General features: G+C 34.4%; 2 protein-coding genes across 7 annotated transcripts in view; one reads left to right on the top strand and one right to left on the bottom strand.

The window, feature by feature from the left end:
• Positions 1–876: 876 nt before the first annotated feature.
• LOC136165003 (large ribosomal subunit protein uL22) lies at positions 877–1,542 on the top strand. Its single transcript, XM_065930847.1, has one exon. The coding sequence runs from the start codon at positions 902–904 to the stop codon at positions 1,454–1,456; it is 555 nt and encodes a 184-aa protein (XP_065786919.1). The 5' UTR covers positions 877–901; the 3' UTR covers positions 1,457–1,542.
• A 5,703-nt stretch (positions 1,543–7,245) lies between these two features.
• Positions 7,246–27,442, bottom strand: part of HYCC2 (hyccin PI4KA lipid kinase complex subunit 2) — a 55,310-nt gene continuing 35,113 nt past the window's right edge. For 5 of the 6 annotated variants that reach the window (XM_065930840.1, XM_065930844.1, XM_065930841.1 and 2 more), the window contains 6 exons: positions 24,547–24,642; positions 21,506–21,622; positions 16,607–16,694; positions 13,945–14,104; positions 13,053–13,220; positions 7,246–8,997 (listed from right to left, as the gene is read on the bottom strand). In XM_065930840.1, the coding sequence (XP_065786912.1) occupies positions 8,396–8,997; positions 13,053–13,220; positions 13,945–14,104; positions 16,607–16,694; positions 21,506–21,622; positions 24,547–24,642 (1,231 nt within the window). In that variant the 3' untranslated portion in view covers positions 7,246–8,395. The remainder of the gene's footprint in view (positions 8,998–13,052; positions 13,221–13,944; positions 14,105–16,606; positions 16,695–21,505; positions 21,623–24,546; positions 24,643–27,442) is intronic. The other variant, XM_065930845.1, reaches the window with a different exon arrangement.

The following is a 27,442-nucleotide window of genomic DNA, read 5'->3' as shown; positions in this document are numbered from 1 at the left end:
AAGGAAAGGAAAAGGCGGCCTGGGGCTCAGGCCTTTGTTAAATCCATGTTCTAAGAGGAGGTTAAAGTATCTCTAGAAAGAAATGTAGGATTGATCAAGAAGTTTAATGCTAGAGAATGATCTTCTGGTAAGAGTATGAGAAAATCACTTTCATACATTACTGAAGAATGTAAATGGCACTGTAATAATGATGGCTCCTCTTGTAAGGCACAGGAAAGAAAATTAGTTCTAATGTCTCAGTACTAGAAACAGTTGTGCTTCACCTGAGAAACTGATTTATCTTAAGGATATCTGAAAATCACATTGTTAATCTCTCTCTCTTTGGCTGCTTTAAAGTTCAGAGATAAGTTTGTACCTTAACATTAACATAAATGTATGGCACACACTTTATGTATTAATTTCACTCCTGCCTACATGTTATTTCTTATTTTGGGTGTTATATGTAATTTTATATATTACCTTAGTTTTATAAATTTCCTTAATAGCGTATCATATAAATTAAAAAGTTCAGACATACATGAATAAAATTGCATGCTTTGAAAAAATGCAATGAAGGACCATTTTAAGCTATGAAACTTAGGTATGACATAAATTAACTCAGGAAAATCCAGTCAAAAGCCAAATAAAGCTGTATTTTATACTGTACAAAAGAAAATTTACATCCTTAATGTAACTAGATACATCTAGGGAAAAATTACACATCTCTCAAGAAACACAATATTTAACATCTTAGATATGTTTCTGCATTGCAGACTGATAATGAATTTTATACATCTTTATTTATAACTTAAAATATTTTTTCATCTCTGGCAGATATTTACAAGGTCAACAGTGACTATATTTCACATTTCAACAATCAACAGCTTTTTTTCCGGTAAGCGGCCAGAGCTGACCCTTAAAAATGGTGCGCTATTCACTCGACCCAGAAAACCCCACAAAATCATGCAAATCAAGAGGTTCAAATCTTCGTGTTCACTTTAAGAACACTCGTGAGACTGCCCAGGCCATAAAGGGTATGCATATCCGAAAAGCCACCAAGTATCTGAAGGATGTCACTTTAAAGAAGCAATGTGTGCCATTCCGTCGTTACAATGGTGGAGTTGGTAGGTGTGCACAGGCCAAACAGTGGGGCTGGACGCAGGGTCGGTGGCCCAAAAAGAGTGCTGAATTTTTACTACACATGCTCAAAAATGCAGAGAGTAATGCTGAACTTAAGGGCTTAGATGTAGATTCTCTGGTCATTGAGCACATCCAAGTGAACAAAGCCCCCAAGATGCGGCGCAGGACTTACAGAGCTCACGGTCGGATCAACCCCTACATGAGCTCTCCCTGCCACATTGAGATGATCCTTACTGAAAAAGAACAGATTGTTCCTAAACCAGAAGAGGAGGTTGCACAGAAGAAAAAGATATCCCAGAAGAAACTGAAGAAACAAAAACTTATGGCCCGGGAATAAATGCCGCAGAAAATAAATGCAAATAAAAGTAAAAAAAAAAAAAAAAAAAAAAAAAAAAAAAAAAAAAAAAAAAAAAAAAAAAACAATCAACAGCATTAACCAGTTCAGTAAGACAGTTAAGATAATGGCTTACATGCACCAATAAATATGATCTTAAATGTGCGTTTTTTTTTCTTCAGCTCTGAAAAAAATGTTTTCACTAGTCCTAGTTTGAAAGGACATCAGTCAATAGACATCATATTTTCTTCCTGACTATCATATTTAAATTTTAACCAGCACTATTCTCTGAATACTTGGCAAGTTTACACCAAGCTACAGGTTGATGATGGTTAAGAAACAAAAACAGAAGAGCTGACCTATTCAACCTGTATCCTTTTATGAAGCAAACGTGAAAGCTGAATATTTCCTGTATACTTGTCCACTGTGACAGAGACCAGATACATGATGTTACAGTAGTAAAAAACTCTTCAGAAATTGTAGGTCAGGAGTGTCAAAATTATGATGACAAAGTGGGAAAATTATCTTTGCACCATGAAAACCGTTTCACTTAACCAGTTAAAATGAATGTAAAGCCAGTGTAAGTTTTAGAATAAGAATCAAAAAGCCACCACTGTAAAACAGTTAACAAACTTCTTACAAATATTTTAAAACAACACAAAGTACATTTAGCACATGTCTCAATTCAGTTTGGATGATAAAACTAAAACCCACAAAAACCGACGTTCGTAATTGTTAGAAAGTCAATCTGTTCTAAGATAACAGATTAAGACATTCATTACTTTTTAACTTCTATCTGATATAAAAAAAATAATACATAGAGACTGTTTGGGACATCAGGTAATATACAAATTCATATCCCCCCAAATCATTATTTAATAGTTTAATTCTTTAGTGCTGAGTTGTTTTAAAAAATGAGTGTTTTAACTTTTCTTAAAGTTAAAAATCATGTTTTTCTGCGAAGAAAAAAAATACCCAGAGTAATTGAGTACATAAATTAAGTAAACATAGTTTTAGCCAATGTCATACTTTAAATTGACATTGCTCACTTAAAAATACACATTTCTGTAATTTACCCTCAATTTTTTTAGAAAGTCACAATATTATATAGTATACCGGTTATAGGAATTCTTCTCTCCCCCCTTTTATTTAATACTGATGAACAAAATCCTTAATTTGAATTAAGGAGACATGAAATTTGCCATAAGAAATAATATTTGGATTTATCCCTTAACTCTGGTACTTTTGCTGGAAGTATAAATGTTGACATTTTACAAACGTGGTAAGAAAACCTCCAATGGAATCTTGTAGGTTCTGTATATCTGTTCCACATGAAAGAATATTTCCCCCAGGGCTAGAAATCAATCCTCCATGTTAAAGGGGCCACATTCCTTAACGGGTACTTCAAATTTTATATTTGGTTGATTCATTTTCTTTGGTAACTTTTGTAGTTTATGAAGATGTGAAGAATTTCCTCTGGTATCATTAACACTACACTTTTGACACTCAAATACAGCAAACCGGATTGATATGAATTTTGTAGTTGGGGATGGACTGTCCAATTAAGTTCATTTTCTTTGAAAATAGAAGACTTTCTTTACTAAACCTACCTTCAGATACACAATTCTGAAAAAAAAAAAAAAAGAGACTCATTTATACTTTAAGCTATGCCTAATTCTAATTTTGGGTGTAAAAATCTGTATTAAACAGAATAGCATAACAGCAGATATCTGAATATGACTTAATTTGTAAACATTTTCACAAAATCCAGAAACAAAACATAGAACTTACGTATCTGTACTATGCTGCCAGTTATTTCACATCATTGCCAGCTATCTGCTAACTTCTATCCTAAACTATTCGCTCTTCTATTTCTCATGTGATTAATGGCTAAGATTATAAACATACTGAAGAGACCGAAGTTAAATTTTGTGGTTATGTGGTCAGGTTCAGAAGCAATATACCTACACGGGCAGGGAAAGGTTGGATGATAATGACTCCTCTAATTCTAATGGGTTGGGATCACCACACAAATTTCTGGCACCACCAAAAATCCAATAGTTTAAGTGCACATTGGTTGACTCTACAAATAGTATTTCCTATATATGTTCAGTGCCAATATGATATACCCATTAGGTATACAGTGTAGGTAATACTAAAATTTATGTCTTACATTATCAACACGACCACCTTAGCAATGGAAAGTTTTATCAATCTGGTGACTCATGATTTTTTTTTTAGCACTGTTAACAATTTTATACTGCATTCCATTTTATAATCTGGCAAATATCCTAACACTTAGACTTTAAGCTATCAATTATTTCTAGCTGATTTTCAAACAGCTTGTTTCTAAAAAGCACTTTTTTAAAAATTAAAGTATTTTTACAAATAAGTGTCTCAACCGACTTAGTGGTTTGAAACATGACAATAATCATTCAACTTGAAAGATAAAAAGTTCTCAGGTTCAGACTGTTTACATAGCCATAGTATAGAAAAAATTGCTCTAAAATTCTTGTAGATTTTCTGACCACTGTCATGACTTATTAAACATTTTTAAACTAAAAAACAAGTATGTAACTGAAATACTGATTTAAAAAAAACAAAACCATAAAACTTACTTTGTAATTCCAAGATCAGAAATGGAGATCTTCCTTGCTAGTGTCTGTATAAATAGTGTACTACCCACTAAAGACACGTACTATTATTTTTATTTACAGATGAACATGCAGAGAATTAAATGAAACTTACTGATTGTCAACAATTAAAAGTACTCAAAAATGGACCCATACTAACTCGTCCAAGTAGGAAAAACACCCCACTTCATTAAAATATTCACAAAAATAGTGCAAACAAAACAACTTAAAAGGAGTTATTCGCAGTTCTTCAGTAAAGCTACCAAGTGGAATTTGAGAATGTAGGTTGGAAATATTGAGCTTATATAGCTGGGACTACCGCATTTAAGACATTTTGTACCATATGTACACTTTAAATGACATGGGTCACCATTCTGTTACAGAACCATAAGCTTCACACTATAAATCTTTTTCAATCACAGAAGGAAATAATTGCTTGTTATCTATCTGCTCTGAGCACAAGGTTCAATCTCTTTACACTAGAAATTATGGAATAAAATTTATCTTTGCAATACTACGTTGTGCAATACAGTTAACCTGCCACCTAGGTGACTGTGAAAGCTGCCCGATTCAAAAATTACTTAAGATACCTAGAAACACTGATTAAAGTCATTTTCACTGGGTTTATTTTTGCACTTAAATAAATTCCCAGAAACATAATCAACTATAAAATGGCAGCATACAACTGTTAAGTGGCAGAAAACAGTAAGGCATAAATTAGAGTAAGAAAAATTATCTATCCTTCCCCATCTATGTTTATTACCCTACATTTTTTTCTGGATTTAATACTTTTCTTAATGTGCTGTATTCACCACTACTAGACCCAAACTGTAAAGAAACTGCAGAAGTGGAGAGTGTCCCATACTACGATCACCATATGATGAGTGAAAGGAGGCAGTGGGGTGCTAATATGCATTTGATGGGAGACAGGAGTTTGACTCTGGCTCTGCTTCTAAGTTATGTGACTTTGACCACATTACAACCTTTTTGAGCCTCAGTTTCCTGAGGATGGATATGAAGGAGTGGGTGCTGGGAGACTCCTAGATTACCTCTATGGTCTCTTTAGCACAAAAAAATCTGACTTTATAATAAATAGGCACAGGAGACTCATTGGGAAGGTAAGACTAGTGGTAATGATCAGGATTTCAAATTACAATCATCACCCTCCCATGCAGCTTCTCAAAATATTTTTGTATTTAAAAATCTTACTTCTAAGCTAGCTTTCACTTTACACATGATTTGTTCTAAAACATATGTGTTCTAGTAACATGATTTCAAATTAACATCATAGAGAAGAATTCCCAAAACCTGCAGATAATTTGTTTGTATTTCTTAATTGAACCTGGCATAGATAACATCAATCAAATTATTTTATTATAGAAAACAAGTATTTTCTCTCTAACTAGCTTGTCCATAAATCAAAGAACTTTTTAAAATGGAAGTTAGGAAGTATAAAAACAAAACGTTGTTAAAGGATAAAGCATGAATATTGCTGGCATATATTTCTAACAGTTGTATATCTGAAAATTATTTTACATTAAATGCAATAATGCAAATGAATATTTAAAAATCTCTTAGAAAATGTGACTATAGTTTATGACTGACTCACCCCATTTTAACTACATCTTGAACAGGAAATCTGTTCTAAGACACCGAATGCAAAACTTGAACTAAATGAAATGTTTCTTCTTTGGGGCTAAATTATACCACTTAAAAGAATGGAACACAAATGTTAGAGGGTCATGAAACATTAATGGGTATGTGTATGTACAAAATATATATGAATATACATAGAGATAAATGAAATCTTCTAAGTTGAAAGTTTTTCAAAACCAACTTTTCAAGTGTAACATAAAATTTCTAAGAAATCAGAGGGAGAGTTTATTATGTCTTTCACAGTTTTTGCTGTAATTTGGTATTATCTGGGGTTTTTTGTGCTATGACTAAAAGCATGCTAGATTTAGGTGCCAATAAATGTACAACTTGCTAAATTAAAAACAACCCTTCAGTCTCTTAAATCAACCTGGCAGTGTTACCATAAAGTGACTGATCTCGAGCCATGGCCAAGATCTCACCCCCTGCTAAGTATAATGCTTTTCTCTTTTCATACCCGAAACTTTGCTTTCCTTATTGTTATAGATCTTTACACCTCATTTATTTGGCTGCTTTTAATTCATTTATCTGACATCCCTTAGTTAAATTAAAAGAAAAGATATCCAAAATATGTCTTTGTGATATATACATATACACACCATATATATACACACATACACACATACACATATATACACAAATCAATAAATCTCTATTTATCAACTTTTAGCTTTTCTTCAGACTTTGGCAATGTTATAGATAACAGTTCAGGTTCCAGTTTTCCATTTTCATATGAGCTGAAAAATATTACACACCACCAAATTCAAACAAGCATCTCACTGTTTTCATAAAGATTCTAACAGAAAGTACCTTACAAAATCCGCAAAAATAAAAACCTCTTACAATAAAAAGGAAGGGGCTGGATTTTTAGGTGTGGAAAAAAACGAGAAGCATTTTTCTGGTTATTTTATTTATCAAAATCTATTGGAATTTTAATCAGTAGAGGTAATATTTCAAACTTTGTTAATTAGGAGAATACTTGCTTTCTGTAAATTCAGTATATTTTTCTTTTACAATAATAAAATAAGAATGTCTAAATGTACAAAGCATTCATCGCTCTGAATATCGTGTGGAAGAATGTATAGCAGTTCAAGTCATAATACACTGATTTTCAAAAACCAATATATTTTCTTCTATTTCAATCAAGCATTAGAGCCTGGGACCCAGATGAGGTCATAATGAAATCTTATCCAACCAAATCATAACTAAAAAAAAAAAAAAATTCCTAAAAAAACCAATAATGCATTTTCGTAGCCTCTTAGCAGTTACCAAATGCTACTTAATACATTCAACATCTAGCTTACTGGCATGATTTCAAAGATTTATAAAAATGAGAACTTTTGCAGATATATGATTAGAAGGTACACAAATTGCATTACATTAAACACAAAGGCAGTGTGGTCCTTATAGGAGAAATCAAGTCAGTACTCCCTGGTAGAAATGTTCTATAAAAATGTGTCACATTGAAGCGTCAGTGTTTTCAGCCAATTATCTGTCCCTGATGTATTTCCTTGGAGTATATGACCTATCAGGACTTCAGGTTTCTTAATCCAAAATATCTGACTGAATTTAGGTACATCTAGAAAGCAGCTGAAAGGGTTTCTCCAATAGTCTGACATCATAGAAAGTGGGTTGAGAAATCCCTCTCTTTACCTGAAGACGTACTTGTTCTACTTCAGTCATCATCAGCTCACAAAGGAAAAGAAAAAAAAAAAAACAATCAAAACTTCCCCTCACACAAACAATCCCACACAAGCTAAACAGAAACTGCCCCCTCCCCCCATAAAACCCCAGCACCGAAGTGGCAATCATTCCTGGGAAATAGAACAAGCCCCTTGGATTCTCTGATTTATTAGCTGTTCAAACTCAAAGGACAGAAATGACCTTATGTCCTGTGGGGAGGAGGGAAGACATGTTAATAATGACTATAGAGTCATTGAGAAAGTGCATTATCTATTACACAATCAACTTAGAGCCCTGTCCTCCAACAGAGGTGGCCACAACTTGATTCAAATGCCTCAGTAATTGAACATTGTATCCTCGAGATAAAGGAGATGGGGGAAAAAAAGAGCCACCCTCATTTTAATGAAAAGGTGCAGCAGTCTACCACCTTTCCCCATGCTTCTCAAGAAAATGATTGCACAAACTCAGAGAAGTCCAAAGTCATAGCAGAATCTCTGAGGCACTCCTGGTTAAGAGAGAAAAAATATGATCCAGTTATCTTCATAGTTCTACAGATAATGAGAACAAACCCGTTTTTTTTTTTTTTTTAAACAAAAGCCAAAGTATCATTCATAGGGATCATATACACCATTTCCTCTAACATAACCTCAGTCTCACAGTGTTGAAATGGGACTGATCAGCCTACGATGGATTGCACATCACCCAAGGAGAAAGGAAGGTGTGGAAAACGCAAACATTTTCTACTGCTTCACAAACACGTTTACAAGGAACAGGTGAAGAGAAGATATAGGAAAGAGAGAAAAGAAAACCTTATTGCTGTTTCCATACAAAATACAGTATGAAGATACCTAAACTAAATCAGATCTGTTTATGATGACCAATGTTTTCACAATGTGGGATGAAGTGTCTCCTTGAAGCACAATGAAATGTTCGGTCTAGAAGATAAGCAGAAAGATGAGAGAGGATATCAAGACTACACCTGGGATATCAGCTGCATATTGAAGCTTGGGGATCGAGACTGCTTGGATAAGGGAGCTCCCGGGCTGAGCAGCTCTTTCCCTTCTCCAGCTTGACCTAGCCGGTCTTCCTGTAGACTGATAGTTGAGTAGCGATTAGCATTGTTAGCTGCTAAATTAGTAACACCCTCAGTGCCAACCCCAATGCTGGTACTTGCTTGACTGCCATTTACATAGTCAAATGATTTACTTGAGGAAGCACTGGCTGTCCGGATTAGATTAATGCTATTAGTTTTTGGCACCACCTGGCCAGCAGGCAGGCTCAGGTGTTTCTTCATCGGTGTCAGCTCAATTGAATCTACACTAAGATCAGTTGGTTGCTGTACATACTGCCTGCGAACTACTGAATCTCGAGGGCTCTCATTGGATTTGATGGCAGAAGTTGTTTCTTTATCCTTGGCTGAACGCCCAGTTGCTACTTTCCTTAAGCTTCCCCTCTGAGAAGAGGAGGATGGTTTGGTCCCAATTGGCTGGCTGCTGAGGGAAGCCCCTGATGAAAATCCTTCATCTGCATCATTCAGGTTAACCGACTCCTCTCCTCCATTTATACCCTCAGCACCTAAAAAACAAATCAGACAGACTCAGCAATAGCTAAATTAAATAAGAAGCAGCCGTGAATAACAACTCAACTGACCTTTTCTCCTAGGTAATGTTTGCTTATAGGTCAGCAATGACCCTTGCTACCAACACTTTCCCTAAGTAATTTACGGGAAGGAGCCTCAATCTATACAGAATTCTAACGTTATTCATTCTGTTCATTTAGCTTTAATTAGGCTAGCTTATGTAAAACTATTCACAAACAAGTCTAGCATACTATTAATATCAATAGATACACAACTTTTGGTAAAATACAATACTTAGTGATCGTAAATCTTTATGATACACCTTGTCAATTTGAGGTGAGTATATCTATCTAAAAAAACAAAAAATTTCCTATCTTCCTTAATCTATCATAAAATAGAATTTGGAAATGAGACCCTTCTAATTTCAGTCACCCAGAATAATGTCAAAAACTCATCCCCAAACCCCTTTTAACTACTGTGAAACTTTATATTTAACAGCTAATTGCTTCTAAATGGCTTTAAAATCTTTAACATGGAACTCGTACATTTTCTAACTCTAAAAACTCTACATTGCTTCTAGTAACTTCAGTCATATTTTGTCTTATGAACATGCCTACTCACTGGTTTCCATATTTTCTTGATCAGTTAATGTGAAAATATTTGATTATCAGAGAACAAAGGTAAGAACCAACAAGGATACTGAGGAAGAATTTTTTACGATTTTATAATATAATAATAAATAATATACAAAAATTTTATGTTATATAGTTATATCATATTTTAGATTTTAAATATTGAGATATATTATTTGGGGATCACAAAATACTTATAGTATTCCATTAAGTTTCATGCAGAAACTGCAGTTAACAAAAGAATTCTTATCTTGGGATTTTGTAAGAAAAGAAGCACGTATTCAGTTTGGGGTTTCCAGAAAGCCCGATTTCTTTACTGAAAGTATGATCAACACTCTCCTAGAAAATAGAACATTTGCTTCTTTCAAAAACTGACAGAAGTTTGCTACCTTTAAAATATGTTTACCAGATTGTAAGAAAGTTCAGTCTGAATCTACATACAGATATCAATATTTTAGCTAAGGTAAACTGTTAGGACAGAAATCCAAAAAAATATCACTTTGAAATACAAGTTACCTAAGTAAAATATACACAAAATAGTTAAACACAATCTTTATTTAACATAGTACTTGGAAAAATATAAATATTTTCTCATATGGATTAGTTCTTTCCTTCCAAAGAAGAATGAAATAGCCTATCCTTAGAGCAAAAGGCATCTTCTTGTTAGATCCAGCAGTTTAGTAATCTTTATTCATCATGCAAAGCCATATGAAAATGCAGCTGACACCACTTCTCTCAACCCCTTCCTCAGAACAGTATATACTGTACATCAAAACAAAAACTTTAAATTATATTTATATGACATCTAAGCAATTTATTTATAATTACTATGAAGAACTCCACAATGCTCAGGAAAAGATAGTCGCTGGTTCAGAATTAATATCAGTAATATAAAACTACAAGTGAACAGAAATATGTCATTGGCTATACATATGATTAGGAAAAGAGACTGAGAGACTTAGTGCTAGCTTTTGAATTTTGCCACATGCAGATCTGATGCCCAAGCAATATGGCCATAAAAGAGATATGACAACGTAGAAACTGCCATGCAAGAGAACCTACTGATATTTTATATACTAAGAAATGCTATTTCAGTATAGTGGAACACTGAATATACTTTAATCACAACATAATCCTCAGTTTAGTAATAATTTTAAATACAGCTTTAAAAGTTATAAATGTTACTTAACAATCTGGATGAAGGTAGGTGATGAATTCTCCCTTCAATTCCAACACGTAATAAATACAACTTTAACTGTAAAACTGTTTAAAACCATTAGAAAACATGTTTTCTTTTTTCTTTTGGTTGCACCACATAACTTGTGGTATTTTAGTTCTCTGACCAGGGATTGAACCTGGGTCCTCAGCAGCTGAGAGAGCAGAGTCCTAACCACTGCAGTGCCAGTGAAATTCCCTTCTTTTTCTTTTAGAAGGTCAATTATTGATGCAATTCCAAAAGCCCCAGCAGACTTCAGAATTACCAAAACTTTTAATTAGTTTTAATAATTTCCGTATTTCTGTCTAAAAAACCTCAAGGAATAAAAAGGCTATTGTGTCTAATAACATTTTCCTTTCTAATTTTCTCCTTGGGTGATAATACTATTCATGATCCAAAGATGAGACAACCAAACGGATTTTTAATGAACTTTCCTATTCATGTTTGCTTTTCCTTATAAATTAGCTTTTACTAATACTGATTTAAAGCTACAATTAAACTAGATTAAAAGGCGAAATAACTTGAGAAATTTCAAACACACCAATGGGACTCATTCCTTTTCCAAACGGCTATATCCCACCTTCACAAACCGAAATTTTACCAGTAATAGGAGATATTAAAACAGGATGTTTTAACATTTAAAAGGACACTTTAAAGGAATTACTATTTTTTCCTTTTTCAAAGTGTATGACTTATGATTAATAGGAAGAAATGATTCTACCCAATCCCATACTTCTTAAAATTTCATCAAAGTTAGTGAATATTGTACTATATTTAGCATGGATACTCTAATATTCTAACAATAGCAGTAGATACACTTCAAGTGGCTCATTCAGTCATCAAGAAAGTGGAGAAACAGATGTTGATCAATTTAGGCCAACTCTGAATTTGACATCTATTTATATACTTATTTTTATGCCTTATACAAGATACAACTGACTCCCAGGGATAACATAAAGAGATACAGAAAAAATGAAAAGGAAAGGCTGTGTCTTTCACACGGTTCTCTTCATAGTACCAACTTCTTTGGGTCCCTAGATCATGCACATGCAACACTGTTAAATGAAGTCAGGTCACTCTGGGCAAATGGGCAAGGGAACAGAAGGTAGATTTAGATTCTTACTGAGCATGCTCAAATTTTTAATGCACCAAAGAGCAAGAGATTTTCCTAAAGTGGAATAAATAAAAATATGTAACCTATTTTAAAACTACTTGCTATATTTCATAAATTAGGGTACAAGTTCCACAGCAGCAATACATTAAATAATGAAAAAACTATTAGGCCACAGTTTCCTCTTTCATAAAACCAATTTCTATGGCATCACATGTTAAACAGTAAATAAATACTTTCCTATCAGAGAGAAGTGTTCTTTTATAGATAACAATCGTGGCCGTGGTGGTGGTGGAGGGGTAAAAAAAAATTCTCATTTGAGATACCCATACTGTATAAACAAGGATCTACTAGGATTTATGGCTTCTAAATAATACATTTCACTTCTGTTTGGGAGCTATATAAGATAATCATTATTTACAATAAATGATAAAAAATGTAGTATGCACCAGGAGAGCACATTTATAGAGGAAAGATGTCAGTAGTTCAGACCCAGGAACTTAATTTGAAGATTACAAGAAGCCAATCAATACTGGTTTATTCTGTCAAAGAGATACGAAGCTTTTGTTAATTGGCCACCCTGGGACTAGAGACAAATCGGCCAGCTCCATTTCAGTCCCATTTCTCAAAGATAATGTATTAAAGCTTTAAAACTCTCCTCACCTATTTTCCAAATAATACATTATCAAATAAATGAAATTGATACATACTGAATAAGACGACTCAGGTCCATTGGGTGCATTTTTTCCTTTCCTGATGTTAGAATAAACATGCTCAGTAATGAAGAAATCCCAAGCATTTGCAGACCTTTTGGAGACAGGCCTCTCCCTTGTTAGTAGCCATGCCAAGCTGCTCTTTAATTACACCGGGATGCAGACTCCAGGCCAGCACAAATGGTAACTAAAGATTGTACCTGACCTGGCGCTAGCAAATGGGGGGGGGGGGGTGTGCGCTTTGCAAGGAGAGTCTAATATACCCTGGGATAGTGGAAACACACACTAGAATGGAAAGATGCTCTGCTTGGGGACAGAGAGCCAGGATCCTCCTCCAGCAACTGCCTCACTGACTTCTGCCTCCTCATCTCTGTCCTACCCTCTGTTGTGGCTGCTGCTGAGTTGGGCTCCGGCGAGCCGTGCTCAGGAGTCCTGTGCACCAGCACCTCCCCCTCTTGCACACGTTTGATCCCTAGGTCAGTGGAGCCGTGTTGGATCGGGGAGCCAGGAATACTCGGGTCAGCCTCGTTTGAGAAGTCAAAGCCATCTGGGATTCAACATATAAAATTTTAGTGCTTTTTTGCTGCTCTATTCTTTTCTGAGCATTTTGACCCAGGCAGATAAGAGAATGTATATATGGATATGACATAAACACAAACATTATTTATATAGTTACATGTGTGTGCACAGCATGCACACACATAAGGCAGCAGATGAACAATGTGAGGTTTGCAAATGAATAGGAGAGAAAAAGAGAGATTATTAAAATGACAATCTCTTAGGCAAGACAGCTTGACTGTTCAAGTAGCATATGCTATGAAGTACTGCTGGACTCAGCACTTACAGGACAAGGAAAAGAAAGATAAACATCAGTTATTTTATGTATGGCTTGTATTATACCAGTAGTATGGCCAGTTACATAATTTTCTCCCACACTGCTCATACAGGTACCTTTTTTTGGAAACAGGCTTAAAGAAATTTCTTTTCTATTGTTATTACTAGTTAGAAAAAAAATTAACTTGATCTTATTTTCTGTTTTAACATTCAGAGAACAGTTTAAATAACATTTTTCTACTTTATAAAATATATATACATATTTATATTAAAATGAATTCAGGTATACAAACCACATTTCTAGTGCTATTTTTAACAACTAAACAATTTTACTTTAACTACATAGAGTACTATAACATCATGTGTAAATATACTCTGTAAAAACAGTGATAAATTTACTTTAATCCATGAGTGGGCTATAGGGATTTTATATTCACCTTCTCTCCTCCATCTATGGCGACGGATTGAAGCTGTTGTAATTGCAGTCCGAGAAATCCTCGGCACTGTTGGAGTGACTTCGACTTTAAGTACTTTCTGGCCTTCTTGTGAAGAATCAGGAGCATCAAATGGTAATGAGTTTTTCATGGCATTGGCAACCTAAAATGATAAGTCTATATGTACTTACATCCAATATACAATTTATGCTTACTGTACATTTCATGTTTCCATATTATCTTGAATATATATTTAAAAGTTGTTCTACAAAATAGAAAAGTATAATGTGTCAGAAATGTTTATATTTCCACTGGTCTGTATTCATTTAGGTAGGCTTCTAAGATGAGAATTCATTTAAAAATATGAGTCACACACCCTAATGGACTCTCTGAAGTTGCTGGCTTTCAAGGAGAAAATACATTCCAAAGAGCTTTTAACATTTGAACCCTGATACAAGAAAATTTGGAGTAAGTTTCTTTCTGATTCTTCAGATGATAAAATAACATGCAAAATTTAATTTATAATAAAAAAAATTAGCTTTGTTTTCATGAGGAGACACCTTCCCGAAACACATCTGGCACTTTGTTTGGAACAAGCAGCAAGTTCTGCCGTCTGTGGAGGAGAGTGAGGTAATCTGGCTGGAAAGCAACAGCCACTGGCTGCTCCACGATTCCTGACTGAGTAGTGCTGACCTAGCAAAGATCTTGAGCTAGAGGACCATCTTTCTCCCTCACTCTCCACTTGGACAGGACAAGTGAAATGCAGCAAGCTGGATACCCCTGTCTGCTCTGCCAACTCAAACCTCTCCAGTGGGCTGTTCCAACATCTAGACTAAAGGGTAGGGAGTGAAATCTTTCAATCTAACCTTAATCAGCAATATAAATGGTACTTGTTTTTCTATCTACCAACTATTTTATCTATTTATCATCTGGCTCTATTTTTGAATAGAGAAAAGGAGTGTCATTTATTGGGTCCCTTGGAGACCCATAACAATCAAGGATTATTCTAGAACTATAGATTACGAATCTCTTTACCTATATTGCCTTGGAAATGCCACTTCTACTTAATTTATAAGACTTACACGGATAAAATTATAAATTTAAAGAGTCTTGCAAGTGCAAGGTGTTATTATCAAGATGTAACTTTTTTATCTTCTTGTCCACTTGTTTTCTGTTTTGGGTCACACTGTGCAGCTTGTGGGGGATTCTGGTTCCCCAACCAGGGATGGAACTCATGCCGTTGGCAGTGAGAGAGCAGAGCCCTAACTAATACTGTCAGGGAATTCCCTATGCAATCTCTTTTATTTTTCACAGTAACCTTTAGGGTAAAATTAGGGATGCTGACATGAGGAAAAAAGAAAATTCAAATATGAAAGAATTAACATAAAAGTTACTTCAATAAATTTATATTTAGCTTAAACTATAAAAAAGATATGAAAAAATGACTCAAAAATTATACTCTTAAATTGTTGCAAGTAAAATTACATAACTAAAAAAATACAACTCTAAAAATACTAGAAAAAGTTTAGAAAATACAGAAAATTGCAAAGAAATAAAAACTATCCACAGTTGAATCACCTAGATGACTATTAATATTTGTTATTTTTCCTTTGTCCTGTCTAGATTAAAAAAAAATAGCTGTATACTACTTTACCATTAACACATCTAGCATGTTCCCTTAATATTAATTTTCAAATATATAATGTCATCAAGTAAATAACATAACTTAATGAGTCTCTGTTGTAAAATAATGTTTAGAGTTCAGATTCCTTTGCATTTAAAACAAACCTTGATCTAGTGTTCACAATTCATTTTAAAAAGTTTTAAATAGTTTCTTGGGAAATGTTGGTAAAGATGGGATAGTAGCTCAAAGAAAACACATATACATTACCAAAACACATATACATTACATTATGTCATACTGTTACTGGTAACATAGAAAATGCCTTCCTCATCCTACTACTGGGCGTTCAAATTTATTTTTTGATTGATCATTTACCTTTTGGAGATATAGTTATTTTGTGGAAGAGTATGAAATTTTTATATAAAACTAAATATTAACTTGCTTTTTTTGTCATGCCCGTTGATAATTAGTTCATATTAATTTCGGTTTTAAAAAACTGATGGTTTACGGACTTCCCTATAGGTCTAGTGGTTAAGACTTTGTGCTTCCACAGCAGAGGGTACAGATTTGCTACCTGGTCAAGGAACTAAGATCCCACATGCTGTACTGCATGGCCAAAAAATAAAACAACACCCCCCTTCTCCCCTCCAAAACAAAACAAAAAACTGACGGTTTAGAATTTAGATGTTTATATAGTTAAAAAAAAAAAAAAATCAGCCTTTTTTGGTGATGTGTTCCATCACTTAAATATAGTCTTTTCTTCTCCAGATATTTGAGCAAATATTTATAGCCTCTCTTCTTTCTTTTCTTAAAGGATTTCAAGACACTTAATTCTTTAATTTATTTGAACTTTATTTTGCTATGTTGTAAAAGAAGAGGATCTAAAATAATTTTGTTTCCTTTTCAACTGTTGGTATGGAATAAACCTGTTTTCCCCCTCAATGATTAGTACTGCCTCATACATTACATACTGAATTTTATACCAGTAGTACCCTTTTTAGGTGCAGGAAGGTTTAACAAAAAGTAAATATAGTAACTTACCAATAGTGGTTGAGAAAAGAGTTCTAGTTGAGCTCTATAGATGATGTCATCAAGGACTTCCTGGCCAAGGTCCCACTGTCCATTATACCTATGGAGAAGCAAATTACAGTCTCTAGAAAATATCTCTCATTTTCAATAACAATCTTTTTTATTGATCCAAGTCGTATTATTTTGGTTCTGTAACAAGATTTTCACATTAATTTTTGCATCATGCATTTCTAAACTATCCCACTTTTGGCTATAAGAACAAAAAGAAAAATTCAAATATTAACATTTAAAATACTTCACAGATATCTCTTCAAAATAATTGGATTTTATCATGTGTTGATATTTTGGGTTATCTATTTGAATTCATGAAAATCTGGGTTATGAACTGTGACAGTATTTAGACTTCAGTTTAATGACTAGCTATATTTTAAAAGTACTGAAAGGGCTATGAATAATTACATGTCAACAAACTGGACAATCTAGAAAATGGATGAATTCCTAGAAACATACAACCTACCAAGACTAAGTCATTAAGAAATAAAAATCTGAACACACCACACACACACTGAACACACCCAGAGGAAATTGAATCAGTAATCAAAAACCTCCCAATAAGTAAAAGATGGTCCCAATAAGGACCAGATGGCTTCATGAGTGAATTTTACCAAACATTTAAAGAAATAATATCAATCCTTAAATTTTTCCAAGAGTGAACACTTCCACAGTCATATCACGAGGCCAGCATTCCCCTTATACAAAAACCAAACAAGGACACGATAAGAAAAGAAAATTACAAGCCAATATACCTCTGACAGACATAGCATCAATGCAAAAATCCACAGCAAAATATTAGCAAACTATATTCAACAATTGATCACAGACCATGATCAAGTGGGATTTATCTTGGGAGGCAAGGATGGTTCAACATCTGCAATTTAATCAATTGTGATACACCATATTAACAAAATGAAGGATAAATCCTTCATCATAATAGCAGATGTAGAAGAAGTACTTGACAAAAATCCATTCATGATTTAAAAAAAAAAACTCTCAAAAAAGTGGGTACAGAGTAGATGTACTACAATAAAGGCTGCATATGACAAGCTCATAGTCAACAACTACTCAACAGTGACAAATGATCAAGAAGAAGATCTCTCTAAGATCAAGACCAAGACAAGGATGCCCACTCTTGCCACTTTTATCCAACACAGCACTGAAGTTCAAGCAAATAAAAAATAAAAGAAGTAAAATTGTCTCTGTTTGCAGAAGACATGATATATACACAGTTTACCAGTGAACAACATGGATTTGAACTGCATGAGATCACTTATATGTGAATTCTTATCAATAAGAACCAACTACTGTAATACACAATCTGTGCTTGATTGAAGCCCTGGATATGGAAGGCTGACTATAAAGTTATACCCCAATTTTCAACTCTGCAACTGGCACCCAAACCCATTCATTGTTCAACAGTCAACTGTAGAAAACTCTAAAGAATACACCAAAAAAACTTAGAATAAACAAATTTAGTAAAGTTGTAGGTATAAAAACAATATACAAAAATCTACTGCATTTCTATGCACTAATAACAAACTATCAGAAAGGGAAATTAAGAAAACCATCCTATAAAGTCAAGTCGCTCAATCACATCCGACTCTTTGTAACCCTATGGACTATACAGTCCATGGAATTCTCCAGGCCAGAATACTGGAGTGGGTAGCCTATCACTTCTCCAGCGGATCTTCCCAACCCAGGAATTGAACCAGGGTCTCCTGCATTGCAGGCGGATTCTTTACCAACTATCAGGGAAGCTACTAGTAACAAACTATCAGAAAGAGAAATTAAGAATACGATCCCATTAACAACTGCATAAAAAATACCTGGGGGAAAAAAAATACCTGGGAATAAATTTAACTAAGGAGGTGAAAGACCTGAACACAGTACACTTAAAGTTTTCATACAAGACTTCAATGAAAGAAACTGAAGAACACACAAATAAACAGAAGGATATTCCATGCTCAAGGACTGAAAGAATTAAAATTGTTAAAATGTCCACACTACCCAAAGAAATCTATAAATTCAATATAATGCCTATCAAAGTTCAGTGACATTCTTCATAGAAATAGAACAATCTTAGAATTTATATGGAATCACAAAAGACAATGAATAGCCAAAGCAATCTTGAGAAAGAACAACAAACCTGGAGACATGATATTTACTAACTGCAAACTGTATCAAAATGCTTTAGTAATCAAAACAGTATAGTACTGGCATAAAAACACATATAGATCAAAGGAACAGAATGGAGAGCTGAGAAATAAACATATATATATATGATCAATTAATTTAAATATGAGAATATAAAAAAGGTAAAAGGATATTATTTTCAATAAATGGTGCTGGGATAACTGAACAACAGCCACATGCAAAAAGAGGGAAAGTAGACAACTGTCTTTTATCACACATCAACTAAAAATGGATTAAAGACTTCAATGTAAGATCTGAAAACAAAAAACTCCTAAAAGAAAACAAAAGCCCCTTATTGCTTATAAGATGAATGCTGGACATTGGTCCCATCAATTATTTTTTGGATTTGACATCAAAAGCAGAGGCAACAAAGGCAAAAATAAACAAGTGGGACCACACTAAACTAAAAGCTTCTGCACAGCAAAGAAAACCATCAACAAAATGAAAAGGCACTTTTGGAAAGGGAGAAAATACCTGCAAATCATATATATGACAAGGAGTTAATATAAAAAATATACAAACAACTCATACAGGTCAATACAAAAAACCAAGTAATCCAATTAAAAATAGGCAGAGAACTGAATAGACTTTTTCCCAAAGAAGACATACAAATGGCCAACAGGTACACAAAAAAAGCGCTCTATGTCACTAGTCACTAGGGAAATGCAAATTAGTATCATCTCACATCTGTCAAGAATGGTTAGTATCAAAAATACAAGAAATAACAAATGCTGACAAAGACGTGAAGAAAAGGGAACCCTATGCATTACTGGTGGAAATGTAAATTGGTGGAACAACTATGGAAACAATATGGAGATTCCTAAAAAAATTAAAAATAGAACTACCATATGATCCAGCAATTCTACTTCTATTATGCATTGGAAGGAAACTTAATTACTCAAAAAGATATCTCACACCCCCATGTTCACTGAAGCATTATGTACAACAGCCAAGACATGGACACAATCTAATTGTAAATTAACAGATAAAAGGATAAAAAGAATATGGCATATATGTATATGTAAGTATGTATAAGGATTGCCAGAAGAAATATCAACCTCAGATATGCAGATGATATCACTTTAATGGCAGAAAGTGACGAGAAACTAAGTGCCTTTTGATGAAGGTGAAAGAGGAGAGTGAAAAGGCTGGCTCACAACTCAACATTCAAAAACTAAGATCATGGTATCCGGTCCTGTCACTTCATGGCAAACAGATAGAGAAAATGTGGAAACAGTGTCAGATTTCATTTTCTTAGGCTCCAAAATCACTGTGGATGGTGACTGCAGCCACAAAATTAGAAGACGCTTTGCTCCTTGGAAGAATAGCTATGACAAATCTCGACAGTGTATTAAAAAGCAGAGACATCACTTTGCTAACAAAGGTCCATATAGTCAAAGCTATGGTTTTTCCAATAGTCATGTATGGATGTGAGAGTTGGACCATAAAGAAAAATGAACACTGAAGAATTGATACTTTTGAAATGTGGTGCCAGAGACAACTCTTCAGAGTCCCTTGGACAGCAAGAAGATAGAACCAGTCAATCCTAAAGGAAATCAACCTTGAATATTTATTGGAAGGACTGATGCTGAAGCTGAAGCTCCAATACTCTGGCCACCTGATACGAAGAGTTGACTCACTGGCACAGATCCTAATGCTGGGAAAAATTGAGGGCAAGAGTAGAAGGGGGTGACAGAGGATGAGATGGTTGGATGGCATCACTGACTCAGTGGACATGAGTTTGAACAAACTCAGGGAAATAGCTATCAACAGAGAAGCCTGACGTGCTGCAGTTCATGGAGTTGCAAAGAGTCAGACATGACTGAGCAATGGAACAACAAATATGTGTTAGATAAACACACAGATGGATAAAGAAAACATGGGCTGTACATGTATAAACATGTATACATGTGTATAAACATATTTATTATACACACACGCGATGATGGAGAAAGAAAATAAGGTGTGTGTGTACACATAAGTATATACATACTTATTATACACACACATATTATATATACAATTACATACACACAATAGAATATTATTCATTTAAAAGGAGGAGGAAATCCTAGGACGTAAGACTCCACATCAGATCCATGCTCCTAGGGGCATGGATCTGATCCCTGGTTGGGGAACTCCAGCACGTCACATGGTCAAAAAAAAAAGGAAATCCTGCCATTTGTGACAACATGGATGGATCCTGAGGGCATCATGCTAAGTGAAATAAGTCAGACAAAGACAAATGCTGTATAATCTCATGTACATGTGGAATCTAAAAACAAAACAAAACAAAAGAGTAACTGAACTCATAGACACAGAAAGATTGGTGGTTGTCAGAGGCAGGCAAAAAGGGTACAGAAGGGTTGGTCAAAAGGTACAAACTTCTGGTTATAAGATAAAATCCTAGGTATATGATGTACACCATGCTAACTATAGTTAACAATACAGTATTGAATATTAGAAAGCTGTTGAGAGAGCAGATACAAAAAGTATAATCCATTTAAAACTACTAAAAGAAATTCATATTAGAAAAATAAGATAATGGATCCATCATGGAACAAAAAATTCAATGCTGTGAAACTAATAAGGAAAAAAGGGGAATATTAAGTTTTCAAAGACTAGAAAGAATCAACACAATTTCACAGTACACCTACTTACATGGCATAATAAACTCCTGTGAGAAGCTGTACCATAAATTCGGGATCCAACACTATTCGACCACAGAGTTCTTTCCACTGTTTTTCGTGTTGCCGTGGAAATCCACTCACACAAACCCTAGGAAAATATATTACTTAAGTGTGATTTGCTGATTCATTAAATAAAATATTTTTGTTTTTATAAGTTCACATATTCAACACTTACTGAAATATTTTTAAAGTACTTGTTATGTGTCAGTCACTATCATGGGCCTATGCATACAGTTGTAAATAGGTAAAAAGATAAAAAAAAAAATCTATACTCTCACAAAACACACATTCTAGTGGACTATAGCAATAAAAGCAATGAAATGAAAAAGTGAAAGTTGCTCAGTCGTGTCCCACTCTTTGTGACCCCACAGACTATAGCCCACCAGGTTCCTCTGTCCATGGAATTCTCCAGGCAAGAATACTTGAGTGGGTAGCCATTCTCTTCACCAGGGGAAACTTCCCAACCCAGGGATCAAACCTGGGTCTCCTGAATTATAGGCGGATTCTTTACTGCCTGAGCCACCCGACAAGCCCTCAAAGCAACACCTTTTCTCAAATAGGTATCTCTTTCATAATCCTCCTTCTCCCTCTTCCTAAAAGAAATGCATAACTTTCACACGTCCCAAATTTTATCAGGATGGATTAGTGGATGATACAGAACTCTCAAAACAAATTTAAAGTGTCATAAACAATCCTCTATTTTCCATCTCATTAAAAGATGCTTCCAGAAAAGTTATGCTTAATAATTAGCAGAGATGTTACATACCTCTACTATTTTAATAAATTAATTTATTAGAATAACTGCAATGGTGAGTTCAGAAGAAATTTTTTAGTGTTTAGTGTATTTTGGTCTCTGGCAATATTTTTATATTTTTAATTTACATATTTTCTTTGTGGCAGAGGTTTATAATTAGTTGATCAATAAAAGCTCTTTACATATAACAGCACTATATTAGGACAAAATTTATGTGGATAAAGTGCAATAGATACTCAATTTTAAGGAGAAGACTATTAAAGAAAGACTATTTTTCATTTATTCCATATATGGATGATGGTATCAATTAGATCACTGTGTATTTACATGATATACATTTAAAATAGCAATGAACAATTATTTATTATGTTAATATGTACGTACTGGAAATCATATAATTTACAGCTATTTAAAAAAGAATAAAATATTTAAATGTTAACGTTAATGTTTAATTTAAATGTTAACTTAAAAACGTATAAAGGCTATAAAGTTTCTCAAAATTCATTAGGGGATATGTGAGTAAAAGTTTGAGGACTACTAAACTCTATCATGTGTTATTAAGGAACTCTGTAAGATGCCATACTAAACGTTACCTATTAGAGATATAGCAAATTTGTTTAATTGAGCCAAAAATAGTCATCTATAAATAAATTTATCTGCAGCTATGCAGTAAGTGCTTAAACAACATACTCTCTTGATAAGAACATCTAGGTTAGAATAGATACATGTGTATGTATGGCTGAGCTCCTTCCCCTGTTCACCTGAAACTATTACATTGTTAATCAGCTATACCCCAATACAAAATAAAAAGTTTTTAAAAAAAACAAACAACATGTAGATAAGAGACAAGAATTCTGTTAGTCATTAATCTTGTTATTATACACAAGTGGAAATAATACACTTTAAAATAATCTACAAATCTATAAATCAAATTAGCAACTAATTTAGATGGGCCTACCTCCAGTTAGCAAAAGTGAGTTTTGTTATAAATAGGACCACAGTTTCTTCTCAGTAATACACCAGTATGAACCTGTGCAAAGCATTTGTAGTAGTGGTTGGGGGTGGGGCATGCAGGGCTGATCCTCATGATACCTTCCTGGTATTGACACCCTTATGTCATCCCCTCCTCTTAAGCATGGGTGGAACCTGTGATTTGCTTGTAACATGGCAAAGGTGATATGATTTTCATGCATATATGTACATGATTATGTGATTATATTACATAAGACTGTAGTGCAACACCTCTTATTTCTCTGCTTTGAAGAAGTGAGCTGCCATGCTGTAGGCTGCCTAAGTTGGGAGGCTCACACGGCAAGGAACTGACACTGGCCTTCAGCAGACAGTCCATACGAAATTGAAGCCCTTAGTCCTACAACTATAGGAACTGAATTCTGCCAAGATAAGCGTATAATTCCTCAAATGAACCTCAGATAAGATGGCAACTCCAGCGGACATCTTAACTGCAGCTTGTAGTACCCTAAGCAGAAGGCCCAGCTAAGTGACACTTAGATTCCTGACCCACAGAAAACTGAAATAATAAATGTATGCTATTTTAAGCAACTAAATTAATGGCAATTTGTTATGAGGCAATAGAAAAAGTAATATAGCATTTAACTTTCAGGGGTTAGAGAAGGCTCACCCTTTTTATTTGCATTTCCTCAAATAAAAATCAACCGGGCAGGATAAATTAAGTGTTCCTTCTGTAATTAAAATTCCCCTCCTCTGTCTCCAAACCAATTTATATTAATTTTTTTCAACGGTGGAAATAAAAATTTTAGTTCAGGTCTGTTCAAATTATTAGAAATTCTGGTTTGGTAAAGATTAGAATATACAAATATAAATGAGATATACACATAATTCATGCTACTGCTAATCTTATCCAAAGAAGAGACAGTTATTTGTGAGATACAAAAAGGAAAAAGTTCACATTTCTTTACTTTCTCTATTCAGAAGACTATTTATTCAAAACACTCAAAGTGATTTATAAAAACTGGCATCCAGGCAGTGATCCAGTATAACAATAAACCACCTTGAACCTAAATCATCTTGGCTTAGCTTGATGTTGAGCTACAAAATACTTCTTTAATACGGAAGTATTTTCAAGAAGTCATGATGTATGAGGAATGATAAGGAATTCCTATAGGAATATAAGTTCCCTGAGTTTTGTTTACTGCTGTATCACCAGGGGTTAGAACAGCGCCTACCAGCGAGAATGTGCTCAATAAAAATGTATGAAATAATATAAGTATTCTGCTTACCTGGAGCCCATTCGGCAAAGAGACTGGTAAGATGAAGCAGGCATATACACAATAGCAGAATTATAACATAACATGAGAAAACTCAGGACTTCAAACCTAGAAAAAACAAAAACAAGGAGAAAAAGATCACAAATAATTATTTCTACTTACAGACTGTAGTAATTGATTTCTTCATTGGATGGTTATAACAACAATGCCTTAATATTGACTTTAATTATTTCTCAATCAGATCATTGTAATATCCTCCTCAATAATTTCCCTATTTCCACTTGCCTTATTAAAGGTCATAGCACTTGCTGCCATCTTTATTTCCTTCCTCAAAAATCCCCCATCATGCTTGAATAGATGACTCCTCTATCTGCATTAATTCACTGTTACTATTGACTGCATCGTAAAGCCCAAACTCATCAAGGCATACAAGGTCCTTTAAAAATCCATCCTCAACCTACCTCTCCAACCTTATTTCCCTCCACTGCCTACCACATACACCATAGGATATCATTCCATGAATAATGCCATAATCTTTCATAATTCCTTGCTTTTACTGATGCTACCCTTTCTTACTACAACACTTTTCACTTGGAAAACCCCTACCAAGGTTTCAAATCCTGGCTCAAATTTTAATTTCAGACATAAAGACATTCTTAATTCTCCCAACTAAAACAAACAAAAACTGTTCATTTGAATAGCTCTAATACAGTATTTATCCCACTAAATCAGTTTTCTGTCTCTACCTCTGTTTTATCCATTCAGTAATAAGCAACTTTAGGACAGAGACCCTAATTTACTCATCTCTAACTCTAGTGTCAGACACGGTGTTTAAAATATTATTATTGCTCAAATAATTTTTACTGAATGAATAAATGAATGCTTTCTTAATCTGTAGTCACTAAGAAAGTGGCTCCTAAGCCTGAATGCACACTATAGTTATTTCAGGACATTTTGGAATAGTATATTCTTGTGTCTCAACACAGACTGACCCAATTAGAATCTCTGAGGACAGGACCCAGGAACACAGTACTTCTAAAAAGCTTTCCATAGGCAGTGAAGAGTATATTGAAAGTCTTTGTGCTACTTCTGAAATATTTTAAGTCAGAAATTATTTCAAAATGAAAAGTTAAAAATTGAGTTCAAAGTATGACACAGAAGCAGTTCACATCTTCAGATCCTTTCTCCTTCTCTATGCTGCTAGGTTCATTGAAGATTTATTTTCTGAAACTGAAGACTTATTTTCTGAAAGGATAAAAGAGAAATTTCTACCAGGGAACCACCAAGCACAATTGTGGAGTGGGGAGGATGGGAAGATACTGAAAATAGAAAACTTAAGTAGAATAGGTCTTACTGGATACTGAGACCTCAAGTTTTCCTTTCCCACTTGACCATCAGAATGCTAGCACCCCTCTGGTTAAGAAACTAGAAGAGTTTTCTTTAGAGAATTTGACCACCCTAAAAGGAAAGACTTAAAGATACGGACTTGGGAAGTTCCCCAGATGAATGGCCCAGTGAGAAGTTATGAAGTTCATACTCAAGCAGCCCCTACCAACATGGTTCTGGGGTCTCATTTTTTTAAATTCCCTGCTCTTAAACATAAGTAGGGAAAAATGGATTATCAGACATCTGATGAACTTCATTAATAGAAAAATAAGGTCAAAATAAAGAAACAGGGGCAGGGGAACACAATTTGGAGGACACAATAAACATAAAAGAGAAAAATATAACTTTAAATAAAGCAAATTATCATTAATATTCTAAAAAATGAGATGCTGTTTCAAAAATAAAAAAACAACAAAAAAAATCCAAATAGGAACTATTTTAAAAGACCATTCAGAATATACAAAATATGATGTATTTTGTCCATATCTTTAAGTCTTTCCTCTTAGGGTGGTCAAATTCTCTTCCAGATATACAAAATATGATGACAGAAATTAAATTCTCAGGAACAGAACTGGTGGATGAAGTTGAGGAAATACCATAGAAAGTGAAGCCAAAGGAAAAAGATATGGCAAATGGAAGAGAAAAGAGTACCACAACAGGAGCTCCAAATAATAAAAGCTCTACAAGAAAGATAAGAAAAGACCAAATAAATAAAGGACAAATAATAAAAGACTAGATAAGATGGAGAGGCTACACTAATTAACAAAAAATAATTAAGCAAAGTTCCCAGTCTGAAAGACATGTGTCCAAATTGAAAAGGCCCATGTACTGCTCAGCACAAACAGGAAATAAACCCACACCAAGAAATACCACATGGAATTTCAGAATACTAGGAACAAGAATGAGGATACAGGGTGCAAGAAACAGTGGCTCCATCCACACAGGAAGAAGACAAAGGGAGTTCCCAGGTAACAGTGAGGGGAAATACCAAGATAACAAGTAAACGCCGGGTAAAGCGGGAAACACAGGCCAGATCGCAGTAAGTCGAGGCTCTGGGAGCTCCTTTTTCAGGAAAATATAACTGAGAAAATAAGTGGTATAAACAAAGTTTTGGAAGCCTACGTAAAAAACTGACAGAAAATTTACAGGGTTAAATTACAAAGCACATAGTAAACAAAGAAAACAAAAGGTCAAAGATGAACTTCAAGGAAAACAAAAAGATAGCAGGAGAGGAAAAGTAACCACTCACAAAGCTCAGCTCTGAATAGTTCTGGTGAGCAATGTTCATTCAAGGGGTTTCCCTGGTGGCCCAGTGGTTAAAGACTCCAGAGCCCCAATGCAGGGGGCACGGGTTCAATCCCTGGTTGGGGAACTAAGATTCTGCATGCTGTACAGCATGGCCAAAAAAAAAAAAAAAAAAATCATTCATAATAATGAGAAATTTAAATAACGGATTCTCCAGAATTACAAGATAACTATACTGAGAAGAAAGGACAAGAGGTTACAACCTAAATTTTTATCT

This window comes from Muntiacus reevesi, chromosome 3 (genome assembly GCF_963930625.1).
Source record: "Muntiacus reevesi chromosome 3, mMunRee1.1, whole genome shotgun sequence".
In the NCBI taxonomy this organism is placed as follows: domain Eukaryota; kingdom Metazoa; phylum Chordata; class Mammalia; order Artiodactyla; family Cervidae; genus Muntiacus; species Muntiacus reevesi.
This window is presented reverse-complemented; position numbering and strand designations above follow the sequence as displayed.

Coding starts and splice junctions, on each gene's coding strand:
- LOC136165003 (XM_065930847.1), top strand. CDS start 902: ATGGTGCGCTATTCACTCGACCCAGAAAACCCCACAAAATCATGCAAA.